The following is a 14,147-nucleotide window of genomic DNA, read 5'->3' on the forward strand; positions in this document are numbered from 1 at the left end:
GTGGGTGCCTCGGATGGGGACTTGAGAGTGAAAATGTACCTCACACCGACTGAATTCTTAAAATTTCACAGAAGAACACTCACTTCTTTAGAAAAGACCGCAATACAGCAGCCAATGCCCATTTCCTTTCTCACCGTGTGTTATCAATCAATCATTTATTTGTCACATGGAATCATATAAAGTGCAAATCTGTTGTGGTTTGGGGTTTTGTTTTGGAATTTTTTTTCTCTTTTGGTCCTGTCTTGTGTTTGTATCTTTCCTCCCAGGTCTTGTATTGTTGGTTCTGACCTGTGTTTCCCTTGTGTCTGTATGTTCTGTTTCCTTTTGCTCCTGTTTTGGTACAAGCCAGTCAAAGCCATCAAAGGGGGGGACCATGTCTACCATGCCTTGCCACCACTGAGACCATTTGCAGCACCAAGGTCAGCCCCACGCTGATGACCGAGGGACTTAAACCACCCCCTACACTGTTAATATACAGCGGGCACACTCTAGTTCATTCTCTGCTTCTTTTCCAAAGTCCACTATTATCTTTGGTCTTGCTGACATTCATGAGTAGGTTGTTGTCGTCCTTGTAATCCATCATGCTTCTGGGGTTGCTCTCCGGGAATTGTAGTTCCATTTTCTTCCTGTAGACCTGTTTTGCATCCTTTACTGCTCTTCTCCCCTTAGAAGGCTGTTGCTTTGTAACTGTTTATGTTTCCAGACTGCAGCCCTAATGTGTTTTTAGTTCTGGTAATCCATGGTTACTAGTTGGAATGATTTAACTATAGTTTTGGGTGGAGGAATGCTACTTGCCAACTGAGAAGACACTTTGCTACATGTTTAAAGCTGCCCCCCCCCCCCCCCATATGCTGGTTAAAGATTTCCCACATGAGGGCTTGCATTAGTTGTGGTGCGTTGAGCAGAGAGGTGGATTTAAGGAATGCAGCGTGTGCTGTGTAAACAGCAGCTGATGTCATTATAGTGTTAGCACATTAAAGCCTATTTTCCTGTCGACATCTTTAATTACATCCATTTAGGTTTTACAAAAATAAGGACACATTCACATGACCACGCACACACACATAGTTTGAAAAAGCTCTGCCATCTACTGTGCTTATTACTAGTCTTGATTTTTTTGGCAGCTATCAGACCTACTGTATACCTATCAGCAACTGTAATTGTTGGTTTACCCCTCTTTTGTATTTTTGTCTAGGCTACTGCAGGAAAAATAAGCAAACAAGATTTCCTCTCCAATGTTTTCTGATGAAATTACAAGATACAACATAAATCTGCCTATGTGCAAACACTCACCAAGGTGCTGTTGGAAGGGCCGTGGAGGGGGCAGTGGTGGGGGAGGGGGGTTTTGATGCACATGGGCGGTCATGCTGACACACCGACACTGCCTGCTGCTCCAAGACTGACCAGGAGGACACGTCCTGTTGGCTATTGGACACCTTTAACAGAGAAAAAAGACAAAAAGAACTCATGACAGCAGTATTTATAAGTTCTATCCAATGTATAGCTCCAATAAACAAGGTTTTATTATAAAGCCAATCCAATGCTTTCAAGTAAAGTCTCTTGTGCTACCATTGCCACTAATAAACACCCTACATTGGCCCAATTGGCCAATTTGAGTATAATGAGCCTTTGACTCGTTCAAGTCCCTTTGTAATCAAGCTGTGCATGATAATTCATTTGGCTTTGCTTGTCTAATTTGATTAATTGCTCAGTACAACTGAATCCCTCCAGCTCTCATCAATCATCCTTGTAAAACTATTAGTTACTGCCGACAATGGGCTCTGACCAGCAGCAAATGGCAGACGGTAAAATGAAAATGCGAGATGGGGAGAAGTGTATCAATCCAACGTGAGTCTTGGACTGACTTTCAACAGATGACAGCAAGACAGGGAACAACATGAAGATCCCTCTTGTTCAGTGTCTGCAGCAAGTTGGAAACACGTGACCCATAATAGCTTGTAATGTTGATATGATACAAGACCTGTTGCTGGAAGGAGATAGATAGATAGATAGATAGATAGATAGATAGATAGATAGATAGATAGATAGATAGATAGATAGATAGATAGATAGATAGATAGATAGATAGATAGATAGATAGATAGATAGATAGATAGATAGATAGATAGAGATCCCCCAAAAAATGGGAAATTGGACTTAATTTAAAAATGGGACTTAATTTGACATAGAGTGACCTAAGTATAATGAACGAGGTGCATGATATGTTAATATGTTTAGAGTCTTGGCGATTAGACTCCATCGCAATGTCAAATGATAAGGGGTTAAGAGGTCATTGATACATTGGAATAGCCCCCCGCCGATCGAGTCTAGACAAAAGGGGGAGGTGATGAAAGGATAAAGGAAGCCTAAAGATCTGGATGTATGTGACGAGAGGCGGGGCTTCTGATGACTGAACTCTGGGTGCTGGGAATGCTGGGAAGTGGAGGTAAATGGGGAAGAGGAGGGTCGCGGAGATTCTGCCTTAGTCTCGCATTGGCAGACTTTCCTCCTCAGTGCTTTGGAGGAGGGTCTAGTTAGTCCACATAGCACTCCAGGATGGGTTTATTGGCATTTCTTCTGCGTTGGTGGGCTAACAGTTTTATGTAACAAATGGTCTGGTAGCTTCCTCTTCCCCAGATAGCAATCTTTTTGTGTTCCATTCCACATGCACTGAAATCAACGAAGACTATTTTGCCCCTCATCGGATTAAAGCTATTAAACCTAGGCGGACCCCTGGCTAAATGACACCACAAGGGCCCTTAGGCAACACTGCAGACAAGCTGAATGAAGATGGAAGAAAGCCTAGCCACGTACCAGAATGCTGTGAAGGTGGCAAAGATGCACCTCTATTCTGTCATCGCTAACAGTTGCCATGAACCTAGAGTGTTATTTAATACTATTAACTCTGTCATAAATCCATGCACCTCTGCTCTGATAGATGTTTCAATCAGTACATGTGAGAAATTTCTGTTATTTTACTGACAAAGTAGCATCTGCCAGAAAAAAACGCCAGTGCTAATTTGAAGGTGTTTTTACCTGCTTCTCCCGCAGGAATTTAAGCCAGTTTCTCTGACATCACTGACAACACATGAAACCTATCAACTGTCCCCTAGACATTGTTCCCGCCAGAATGGTGAAGGAGGTTTTTAATAGCACCATTGGGTGAGTCTTCTTCCTCTTTTTAATTCTTGTCGTAGTTTAGGTTCCGTCGCAGCTGCCTTTCAACATGCTGTGGTGAGGTCAGTACTTAAGAAGCCTAATCTTGACTCCACAGTGTTGTCCAATTTTAGACCAGTCTCTCATATGCCTTTTCTTTAAAAGTTTGGGGAAAAGATCAAGTCACAGTACTGAGTCTGTAGAGTATTTAATGATATTGCCTTGTCTGTATATATTGGGAATCCTACTGTTTTAGTGCTTTTGGACCTCACAGCGGCTTTTGACACAGTGGACCATGCAGTCCTCCTCTCTTGCCTTGAGCATTGTGTAGACATCAGAGGCTCTGTACTTAAATGGTTTAGCGCCTATTTGGCAAATAGGAGCTTTTTTGTCATGATTGCTGATCTCTCCTTACAGTTGCTCCTCCATCTTGTGGGGTTCTCCAGGGCTCAATCATGGACCCCATTTTGTTTTCTTTATACATGCTGTCTTTAGGGGCTATGATAGGAAAGCAGAACTTGTCATGTCATTGCTACGCAGATGATAGCAAATCTATTTGTCTATGAAAGTAAATGTCACACTAAACTCCCTGCTTAGTTGTATCACTGATATTAAGTTGTGGCTTTCAGAACACTTACTTAATTTGAATGAAGATAAAACAGAGTGTATTATTTTCAGTACTTTAGGCATGCAAAACGGTCCAGCTTTGAGTTTGTGAGCTCTGGCATCTTACACTAGGTCAGCTGTCAAAGACTTGAGGGTTACTTTTGATTGCAGCATTAGATTTGACAAGCAGATCAGTTATGTTGTTAGAATTAGCTTTTTCCAGATTCTAGCAAGTTAAGCCCTTCCTGAGCAGACATAACCTAGATAAGGCCAGTAATGGTCTGAATCAGAAGTCCATCTCACGTCTTCAAAATGTGCAAAATGCTGCTGCTCGCTTTTTAACAAATACATCTAGACGTTCACATATCACTCCCGTTCTAGTTTGCTTGGTTGCTGTTGTGTTTAACTCTTTTTAATTTTCTTTGGAGTCTTTTTTTATTTAGTTCTGGAAGCTGATGTTTTATTTATTACATTTTCTTCTTTGTATATGTTATGACATGTTTAAATATTGTCTGATTAAATGTTGTTTTGGACCCCAGGAAGACCAGCTGGTCATCCAGGCGTCAGCTAATGGGGATCCTTATAATAAATCCAAAATATTAGCCAATGATTTGTTGCATCTTTAAAGAATATCTTAACTAGCAGTGTTGATGCTGGATGTGTGAAGTTACTCTTTAATATACTGTGGTCTGCGTGATTCTGGTGTCACTGATAAACAGTCATGGATGCCTACTAAGCAGTTCCATTGAAAGAGTCTGTTCACCGTTTGAAACGAATGGGCCTCTGTTTACTCCAAATATATATTGCAAGACTTTAACAAGCTTACAGCTTCAACACGTTTTTTTTTTTTATTGACTTTGATTCCCACTAGCATAATGTTAGCTTTCTGGCTCGTAGCTGAGCCAAAGGGTTCTATGAGCTGCTGAGCGGACTAGAAATGTCTCCCGTTGCCGGGCCATATCTAAAGTTTGTCCTATGTACTGGAGAAGTGATTTCTTTTCATTGCATAAGAACCTTATGAGACGGTAATGATTGTTTCAGGTATTAGTTAAACCCTCAGGTTTAACTACCCGGAGTTATGACTTAAATTTTGACTTAAATTGTGATCAAATTTAAATCAAGAGTCTTAATTTCTATTCTTTGGCAAGTAATTATTGGTATGGTATGGTGTTTTTTTCAGTCATTTGTTTTGTTGATGCATATTTTGTGAAGAGGGAGCCGCGATTATGTAAGATTGACCTTCTTTGTCCTCATTTTGTGTTTGCATTCAGTTGTTTGTTTGACGACTAAAATAAACTTAAATAAATAATAATAAAAGACATGCAGGATAATGGCCTTATCCCTTTCATACATGTGACAGCAAAGGTTCAATTCAGCCAAATTTCTCCAATAAATCCAGTCTAATCTCATTTCACATGATCTCAAAATGTTTAAAGCAAAGTTTAAATAACCTAAAACCACCATAACAGGCCTCATGTCTTTCAAACTGATATTCAGGAGTTGCCTCGGTTAGAAACTGGGCACTTAATTGGTGTGCGTGTTTGCCCATGATAAGCTCTAAAATGGCTTATCATTGGGATTGTAGACAAATAAACACATGGATCAAAGAAAGTTTTCTTGGGTCCACTTCAATCAGAAGATTATCTCTGATGATAATCCTACGGCCTCATGTCACTGTGTTTGGAATCACAAATGCTAACATACAGTAGCAGGCTTTCTAATGCTACATGTATCCAGCTTCAGAAATGTATAAAATGCTTTATTGTTGACTATTATCTGAAGTGTATAGTTGTGCGTTTGTGTGTGTGTGTGTGTGCGTGTGTGTGTGTCTTAGTTGTGAATCTTTTTACCTTGGAAAAGGCAGATAAGCACAGGTTCCTGTTAATCTGGTAATAGACATTTGTCTCGTGTTATTTAAACAAGCAATCCGTAGTTGGGGAAATGAAAGCTTCATGTCTGTGAAAGTGGCCTCAGTGGGAGCTCCAGTCGGCTCACAGCAGGGGCAGTGAAAAAGGTTTCTATTGCATGAAAACCTAATGGGAGGGGAGTGATTGTCCCAGGTAGTATTCAAACCACTAGGAGTTACCAGAGACACAGATTTATGTTGTGTTGTCTTCCCATCAACCATGAAACATTATTATTGCTTTTTAAGACATTTTTGTTTCAATTTGTGGGTGCTTTTTTAAATGTTTTTTCTAAAGTTATTTGATATTTCTAATGTTGACATTTTAGGCGCTTATTTTGAAGGCCCATTTTTTATGATAAAAAAACTGAAAAAGGGTAAAGTTGACCTGAGGACAACATGAGGGTTCCGGAAATCTTTAGATTGAATGGAAATATAAAGGGATGGTCTTGCAAAAAATGGCCCATGGTATAACACCCACTGAACACCCATACAGGTATTTTCAGTTAATGTGGCTGATCGGACTTTTTGCCAGGACTATGGGTGTGTTAAGACTGATTGAGTGATATATCTTACTGAGTCTCCAGTTAGTGTTTTTACACTTTGCACAGTCTAATCAGCCATGATAACTGAAAACACCTATGTAAGTTTTCAGAGGTGTTAATGCCCGGCGAGGTGTCCATTTTAAGGAATTAAAGGACTTCAGAAGTTCTGCCCATTGATGGACACGTTCTTTGGGATTGTTGTTGTTTCTTTAGTTTTTTGGAGCCGGCACAGCGCTGTGATACATCAATCTATAGTCAGCTGCAGAGGACGCAGGGGAGGGAAACAAGACATGCAAACAGAAAGTCTCAAAACAAAACTGCCAATACGCTCACCGATGGTCAATAAGTCATTTCTTGTGTATCGGCAGTTTCACTTAAAAGACTTTATAATTAATTTCTTTGTAAAAGGTCCGCAAACACCTCGCATGAAATATATAAATAGAAAACTTACGCTGCTCTGGCCGGTATCACCAGTTTTGTTAATCATAGTGGAAGTGTAGTGATGGAATATTGGCTCCGCATACGTTACGCATGCAATGTAGCCGGCCCTTAACTTATATCATGGTCTCGGCGAATACTTGATTCTGATTGGCTGGTGTCCATTTAAACATGATTTATTTCACCTGATTCTTTCCCCACTGACTTCTCTATACATGTCAGGGACACCAAGCCCCTACAGTTTTCCATTGTTGAAGCTTTTCTACAGCTAGACATAATAGTCTGTCTGTTGATCCCAGGAATTCATGTGTTCTAAAAAAAAAGATCAGTGGATTATGATCCACATGTAGCTGAGTGGCTCTGGATAAGAAGAGTTGTTGTCTGTTGTTGTAGTATTGACTGCAATATGACTGTATTGATGGATGCAGACACGGCACCCCTTCTCTTCTTTGCTTCTTTTCATAGTCGTCAGATTAATGTAGCAACCCTTGTAGATCTGGCTCAGGTTTGCCTCGGACCAGTTCTTAGTTGTGCTGTTATAGTTTTAGACTGCGACGGGGCTTCCTTTGACCCACTGATCTCCTCTCTCCTCTCTCTCTCTCTCCATCTGTTCATTGATGTCTCAGTAATGCTTGTCACTAACTTACTCCCCGGAGACCTTATGTTTTCTCGCCTCGCTGTTCTCCTTGGATTGTGGAAGGATTGGAAAGTGATTGCAGCTGCCCCCGTGGTCCTGCTCAACGCCCTGCTATGCCCTAGTACGCCCCGCTACACCCTGAACTGCTACTAGCATTATTTCTAGTCATAGTTCCACTAACTTTATTGTAACTATAATTGCCACTGTTCACCATTCCAGCTGCTATAGTTATGAATCATATTTCTCCATATTTGTATATCTGTATCAGTCTGTGTCCACACCGGCAGTGACAGATGCCCCCCACCAAGACCCTGGGTCTGTCTGAGGTTTCTGCCTAAAAGTTTTTAGGTGAAAAAGCCCAACGTTTTTCCTCGTCACTGTTGCACCAAATGCATGCTGTTGAATTGTTGGGTCTTTGTAAATTAAAGAGTGTGGTCTAGACCTACTCTATCTGTAAATCTGGTGAAAGTGCAGCCACATCATTGTGAGTAAAGAGCTGCTAAATAAAAAGTTAGGTCAGCCAGCACTGGAGCAAGCTGCTGATTTTGAGGAGTAACATTAGAGTAAATTCCGATACAGAGACATGACACACACATACACACACACACACACACAGAGTCTATAATTTAAAACCAAACGGTCTGGCTTACATTAAACACAATATTCAGGGAGCCGTTGACTTGGACACAAAGACAGACAGCAGGCGGTGTTTGTGTTTGCAGACGGACCAATTGTTTGACGTTGTAAAAAAAAGTCTGGGGATGCCATAGACACAGTGTGATTTCAGTCCGAGCTGCAGTGGCATGGACACACACAGACACGCATACGCATACGGGCATACACGCTGATGGGGGGCGTGCAGGGGAGAAAGAGGGGAGAGAAAGAAAATAGATAGCAAGGAGAAAGAAAAGAAGAAAGGAAAGATTTTTGAGACAAAAGGCTGCCGTGTGACTGGTGTGTTTCTCTAACTCTAACTAGTGTGAAACATGTTGGATGATTTGTCGATGTGAAAATCCCTGAGATCCGTTTCCTTTTCCAGCCATAATCGGACACGCTGTGTGTGTGTGTGTGTGTGTGTGTGTGTGTGTGCGTGTGTGTGTGTGCGCGCGCGTGTGTGTGCAGTGTCAAATACTAGCACGTATCAACATTCCTCTAACATCACAAGTGGTCCACACACACACACTCTCTCTCGCTCTCACTCTCTCTTGACACAGCATGAAGTGGGTTGTGTGACCCACTACAACATCCAGAGGGATAAACTAAACCACAGCATACTCTGTAAGAAGAATGAATCTGTAGATATTTAGGGAGTGCATGCACATGATATCTGTTTGAGTCCATTTGAGTCCATCTAAATGCTTAAGATGTCCATGTCATTAACAGAACAGTCGTATTACAGCAGCTAAAATCCTACAAGTTAAATTCCAATGATATGTCTTGTGAACAAACACACACCAACGCAAACATGCACACACGCACGCATACACACGCAACCTTATAGGAGATTCCTCTTGTCACGAGTAACAAACATTTGTGTTTGACAGGTCAAACACAACAGGTCAAGTAACATAAAATACATATAACAACATAGAGCTACCTAACGAAACATTGACAGTACAAACGTGCAAAATGCAATAACAATGCAAGAAGAAGCCTAAATGGAGCTGTTTGATGTTGTCTATTGATGAGGTACATCGTATTTACACTCAAATTAGCTGTGCATTGTGTTTTTTTTTGTGTGGACTATATGGGGAATGAAAATAACAGCTGAGAACACTATATAGTGCATTGTTTCTGAGATAGGGAATGGTTTCCAACACAGCTTATGTCCTAAGAATAATGTGTGGCTAATAGGCCATGTTGAAATATCATAGCAGGGCAAACTCAGGTGAAATTCATCCAAATAATCATGGTCCCATTCTGTTTAGTGTGTTTAGCGCCTGCATTCTAGCTCATCCCATGGCCCTGACCAACCTAATTGGAACAGGGGCGTCATTATTGTGATTATTACACCTCTGTTTTCCCTGTAATGACATGTCAACATGGCTGCTGTGAAAAGGGCCCATTTTTGGCAGCACTGTCAACTACACTTAACTGTTAATTACTGGACTTGCACACCAAATATGAGGGATTGCCTCCTTCTGTTTTCAGGACACACGTCAGAAAATACATCATGAACCTTGTACTACTTCCTTGTGGAATCCTGACTGTCAGCGGGTATTATGGAGAGGTCATACGTCACAGCATGCTTCAGCTTGGTATGCCCTTTAGGAACAGACACACATGTCATGGCTCTGGGAAGTTAATCAAGACATGAGTGTTTCCTAAAGTGACACCCACTGTATACACAAAGCACAGGAAGCAACGCCTGGAACAATAGATTCAAACAATCTTTGGGCTTGTGTGCCAATAGGAACACACACACACACACACACACACACACACACACACACACACACACACACACACACACACACACACACAGCTCTGAGGAAGCAAACGCCTTTGGGTCTGAATACTGTGGGCAAATACAGAACTGTCTGCAGGTTGGGTGTGTATGTATTCAACACATTCTCATGAACGGGTTCATATGATATCATCTGCAGAATTTGTATGAGGTGTGCATTGCGGTATTGTAAATAACAAATACTTTGTTACTGTACTTAAGAGAATTTTCATGTATCTCTACTTTATCTTGGATTATTTGAAAACCTTTTTAGGGTTATTATTTGGGACTTTTATGGCCTTTATTGACAGGACAGCTTGGAGACGGGGTGGGGGTGGGGGGGGTACATGCAGTAAAGGCCAGCAGGTCGGATTTGAAACCCCCGCCGCTACCAAGGACTAAGTATACATGGGGCGCACACTCGACTGGGTGAGCAAGAGGTTGCACCTATTATAATAATTTAAGAATTTTATTTTTTGAATATACTAAAAAATTTCATCATCTACTACCAAAGTAATTTTCAGGTACAAACTGTTACAATGTTACAAACTGAACTCGGAGGAAGAGTGAGCTAGAGAGTGACTGAAGAAATGGAGCGCCTCGGACAAAGCCATGTGTCACTCCCTGATGTGAGTCGAGTGCAGATGTGAGTCACCCATGCTCAGATTTAAACAGTTTACGGCATAACGTGTCATACTGAAATTCGTGTAGTCCATAAAATAATAAACCTTTCTCATTACTAACAACAACAGAAGACGGAAATCATTTCCAAAACATTTTACCTATCTATGATTGATTGATTGCTAACGTTAGCTCAAAACGCCATTCAAGTAAAAGCCTATGTTGTGTTAACTTGTAGCCAGTGGTGAACCAACTTCGTTAAGTACGCCCAGTTTTACTGGATTAACATTACAGAAGTCTCTTGTTAGCATCTTGTAGGCTACTTGTCGTAAAGTGATGCATGCGCAACTCACATCTGCACTCGACTCACATCGGCTAGGGACACTGAATCAGAGAAATAAAACGGGTTTTTGACTATTCATCACTAGAAACTGTAGAAAGCTTCTCACTATCACTAACGTTATCCACAAAATTGCAGTGCATTACTTAAAGTGCTAGTATTATGCTCATTTTCAGGTTCATAATTGTATGTAGAGGTTGTACCAGAATAGGTGTATGTGGTTTAATTTTCTACAAACAACATATTTTTGTTGTACTGCACATTGCTGCAGCTTTTTCACTTTTTAAACCTATAACGTTCACAAAAAAAGATACTGTATATGTACCACAATAAAGAAAAGGGGAAAGACCAAATAGGATAATATGAGCACTTTAAGCTTCATGTGCAAATGGTTCCTGGTGGTGTGGTCCACAGAGCCAGAATGATGCAGTGAATATGAATACTTACTCAGACAGGGACCTCCTGATGATGCTGTGAACCTGCTTGTAGACATCCAATTTGGACAGACAGGTGCACTGGGTGTGGTTGGCCACACTGATAGTCACCGGCTTGGTGCCTTGGGTGATCGGCACTGTGATCTCAAACAGCTGTAGAAAGAGCAAAAAATAAGAAGAGTCAGAGAGAAATAGGCTGAACAAGACAAGGATAGAGAAGTGCGAGTGAGGAATGACTGTGGCGAGCTGCCAATGTGCAAATGACTGCAGTGGCAGTTATAAATCACACTGAAGTACCATAAATGAAAATAATAGTAAAGAAAATATCTCATTTAATTTGTTTCATGTTGCCTTCAATAAGATGTGATTTTGGTCAAGTAGATATGTGCCTACTACCATACTGGGAAGAGGTTTAGTCTCTTAGGGATCTACACGGTTACGTAAAGGTACGTAAGATGTACTTTGTTGTGATAAAGCATAAAATACATACTTTAAAAGTAATAACAAATGAGACACAAATTTGCTGAACGTAAATCAACATGTGTATTTAACACTGTTATTTTTTACATTGCTTCTGTTTAGTTGTAGGCTTTAACTTGGACTGGACTGCCCCTAAAAGGCTTCACAGTTACACTTGCTTACCGTCCCACAACCATCCCACATGACTCCGAAATGTTTCTTTATCAGATTCTTGGGAGAGAGAGTTCAGGAAAGTGGACCGGAAAAGGAAACCATATACATAAATGCACAGTGGGACACTTAATAAATTCTGCAGCCTGCTCCTTAAAGAATCTCACTTTCCAAGTGACCAACAACACCATTACAGAACTTAATGATATTGGTTAACACCAGGCTGATCATTTACACTGGCTAGCTGCTTTGGCACTAATATTTACTAACTACATCTACACTCCTACGTTTTCATTGTACAGAGGTGTATTGAGACAAAAAATCTCTGTACACACGGGATTTAGCTCCAGTAGCCAAACTAATCTCCGTCCTTATCAACACGTCTGACAGCACATATCACATGACCGGTTACATACACTGGACATGTGCATGTCATTGTACACAGGAAGCAGATTGTCTATTGTTACTTGGCGGTTAAAAATCATGGATGTATGAGTTGAAAATGCAGAAAGTACTTTGGAGAAAGAACGGTGAAAAGTAGGGATTTATTAGCTTGGAGCAAGGACAATGTGGAACTGTTACTGAAAGGTATGTAAGCTACCCAACTGATAAGACTGACTGACGTTTGTTGTCATTTCCAAAGGTCTCGGTTTGTGTCTGTCAAGACTACCACCCCGGAGTTTTCTAACCAAAATTGGGGCAAATGTCTCCGTTTGAGGGGCTTGAAAACGCTGCAGTAGTTGCAGACGTTATTGATTTTTAAAGAAAAACGTGGTAAAGTAAATAGCCTTTAAGCTGCATTATTAGATTCCTGGCCACTATGAGGCAGGGACATTACAATCACAAGTCGCTATGGCTACCCTTTTATCAAGCTTACAGCCACAGAGCAACACTGTCACCCCATGGTGTCTCTGTCCCCCAGATGACTGTCTTCACCAGGACGCTGGTCATGTAATAATGTTCTCCATGTCAGCCAGATGTCACATAAAATCTTGGTGAGATGATAATCTGTCAGTGGCCACACATCCATCAATGCAGTTTTTTTTACAGACATGTACCACAATTACATATATATTAGACTCCTTATGTGAAAGTGCTCCAGCCCACTTCGTCCCATTCATCTGGCCCAGACTTTGAATTCAGTCAATGAAGGTAGTCCACCACAAAAAGCCACTATTTTACACATTCTTTGACCAAGAGCCCTTCAACAGGGTACCCTCAACTTGGATTTTAAACCTGAAACTTGAAATCCCTGAGGAAATGAGCACAATTTAAACTGAAAACAATGTGCGAGAATGTGAAGGATTACCACTCAAAGAACACAAATAAGGTAATAAGGAGCTGGGCTGGGTTTTCACACGGCACCTATGAAAATACTTATGTACAAATCAGAAACCCTGAGAGACACTTGATTGTTTCAATCACAGAGCATTCCATGAATAGAAACTAATTAGTCTCAATGACTACTATTCAAGACCCTTCAACAGCTTAAACTGTCCCCCTTACTCTCATCCTAACGGGGATATCATTAAGGCTGACCTCAGTCTTTTTGACCTGGCAGGGAACTCACCATGGTTACAGAGCACACAAACACGTAAGGAGAGCTCTTTGAGATCACGATGAATACCACTAGGTTGAAGAGTCCACCCGCACGCATTTGTTAAATTTGTGGTGATGTTTTGGCTTGTAAACTCATGCAAGAGTATGTAGGCTTTGCATCCTGCCACTGACTACTGTAGTGTAGTAGCGGTAGCGTCCTGTACTGTGGGTGACTGGGGCCCATGCGGTAGGGTGGCTGACTAACAATTGGAGACTTGGTGGTTTGATGTTAAAGTGTCCTCCACCTGATGCTGCCCCATTAGCGCATGAATGTTAATTTGATGAGCAGGTGACACATATGGCAGCCTCGGCCACCTGTGTGTGAATGTGTGTGCCCCAGAGGCAAGAAAAAACTTCCTTTAAGAGGCAGAAACCTCGAGCAGAACCATGGCTCAGGGTGGGGGGGGCATCTGCCTCGATCGGTTGGGGGTGAGAGAGAGAGAGAGAGAGAGAGAGAGAAACAAACAAAGACAGAGACAGAGACAGACAGAGACACAGACAGAGACACAGACAGAGACATGGAGAATTGTAGCAGAGGGTGTTGAGCAGGAACATGGAGGCAGCAGGTGACTCCAACCACAGATCCAGAGACAGAAACACCTGCCGGAAGCAATAGGAGGAGAAAGGAGAGGGGCAAGAGAGCACAAGACTCCGGGAAAGGAAGAAGTCGTCGGTTTGTGTCCCGTTCTTGTCCCGTGTGTCACTGAAATGTACAATTTATATTATATTATATATTATATTACCCCACCCACCATCTTTTCCTAAACCTAACTGGCCTGTTCTTGGGCTGCT

At 41.4% G+C, this 14,147-nt stretch overlaps 1 protein-coding gene across 1 annotated transcript in view; it reads right to left on the bottom strand.

The window, feature by feature from the left end:
- The window catches only part of vegfc (vascular endothelial growth factor c), a 62,956-nt gene that overhangs the window by 12,958 nt on the left and 35,851 nt on the right, over positions 1-14,147 (bottom strand). Inside the window, exons 4-5 of the mRNA XM_034899090.1 lie at positions 11,140-11,279; positions 1,294-1,436 (exon numbers count right to left, since the gene is read on the bottom strand). Of these exons, the coding sequence (XP_034754981.1) occupies positions 1,294-1,436; positions 11,140-11,279 (283 nt within the window). The remainder of the gene's footprint in view (positions 1-1,293; positions 1,437-11,139; positions 11,280-14,147) is intronic.

Source organism: Etheostoma cragini, chromosome 2 (assembly GCF_013103735.1).
Source record: "Etheostoma cragini isolate CJK2018 chromosome 2, CSU_Ecrag_1.0, whole genome shotgun sequence".
Classification (NCBI taxonomy): Eukaryota; Metazoa; Chordata; class Actinopteri; order Perciformes; family Percidae; genus Etheostoma; species Etheostoma cragini.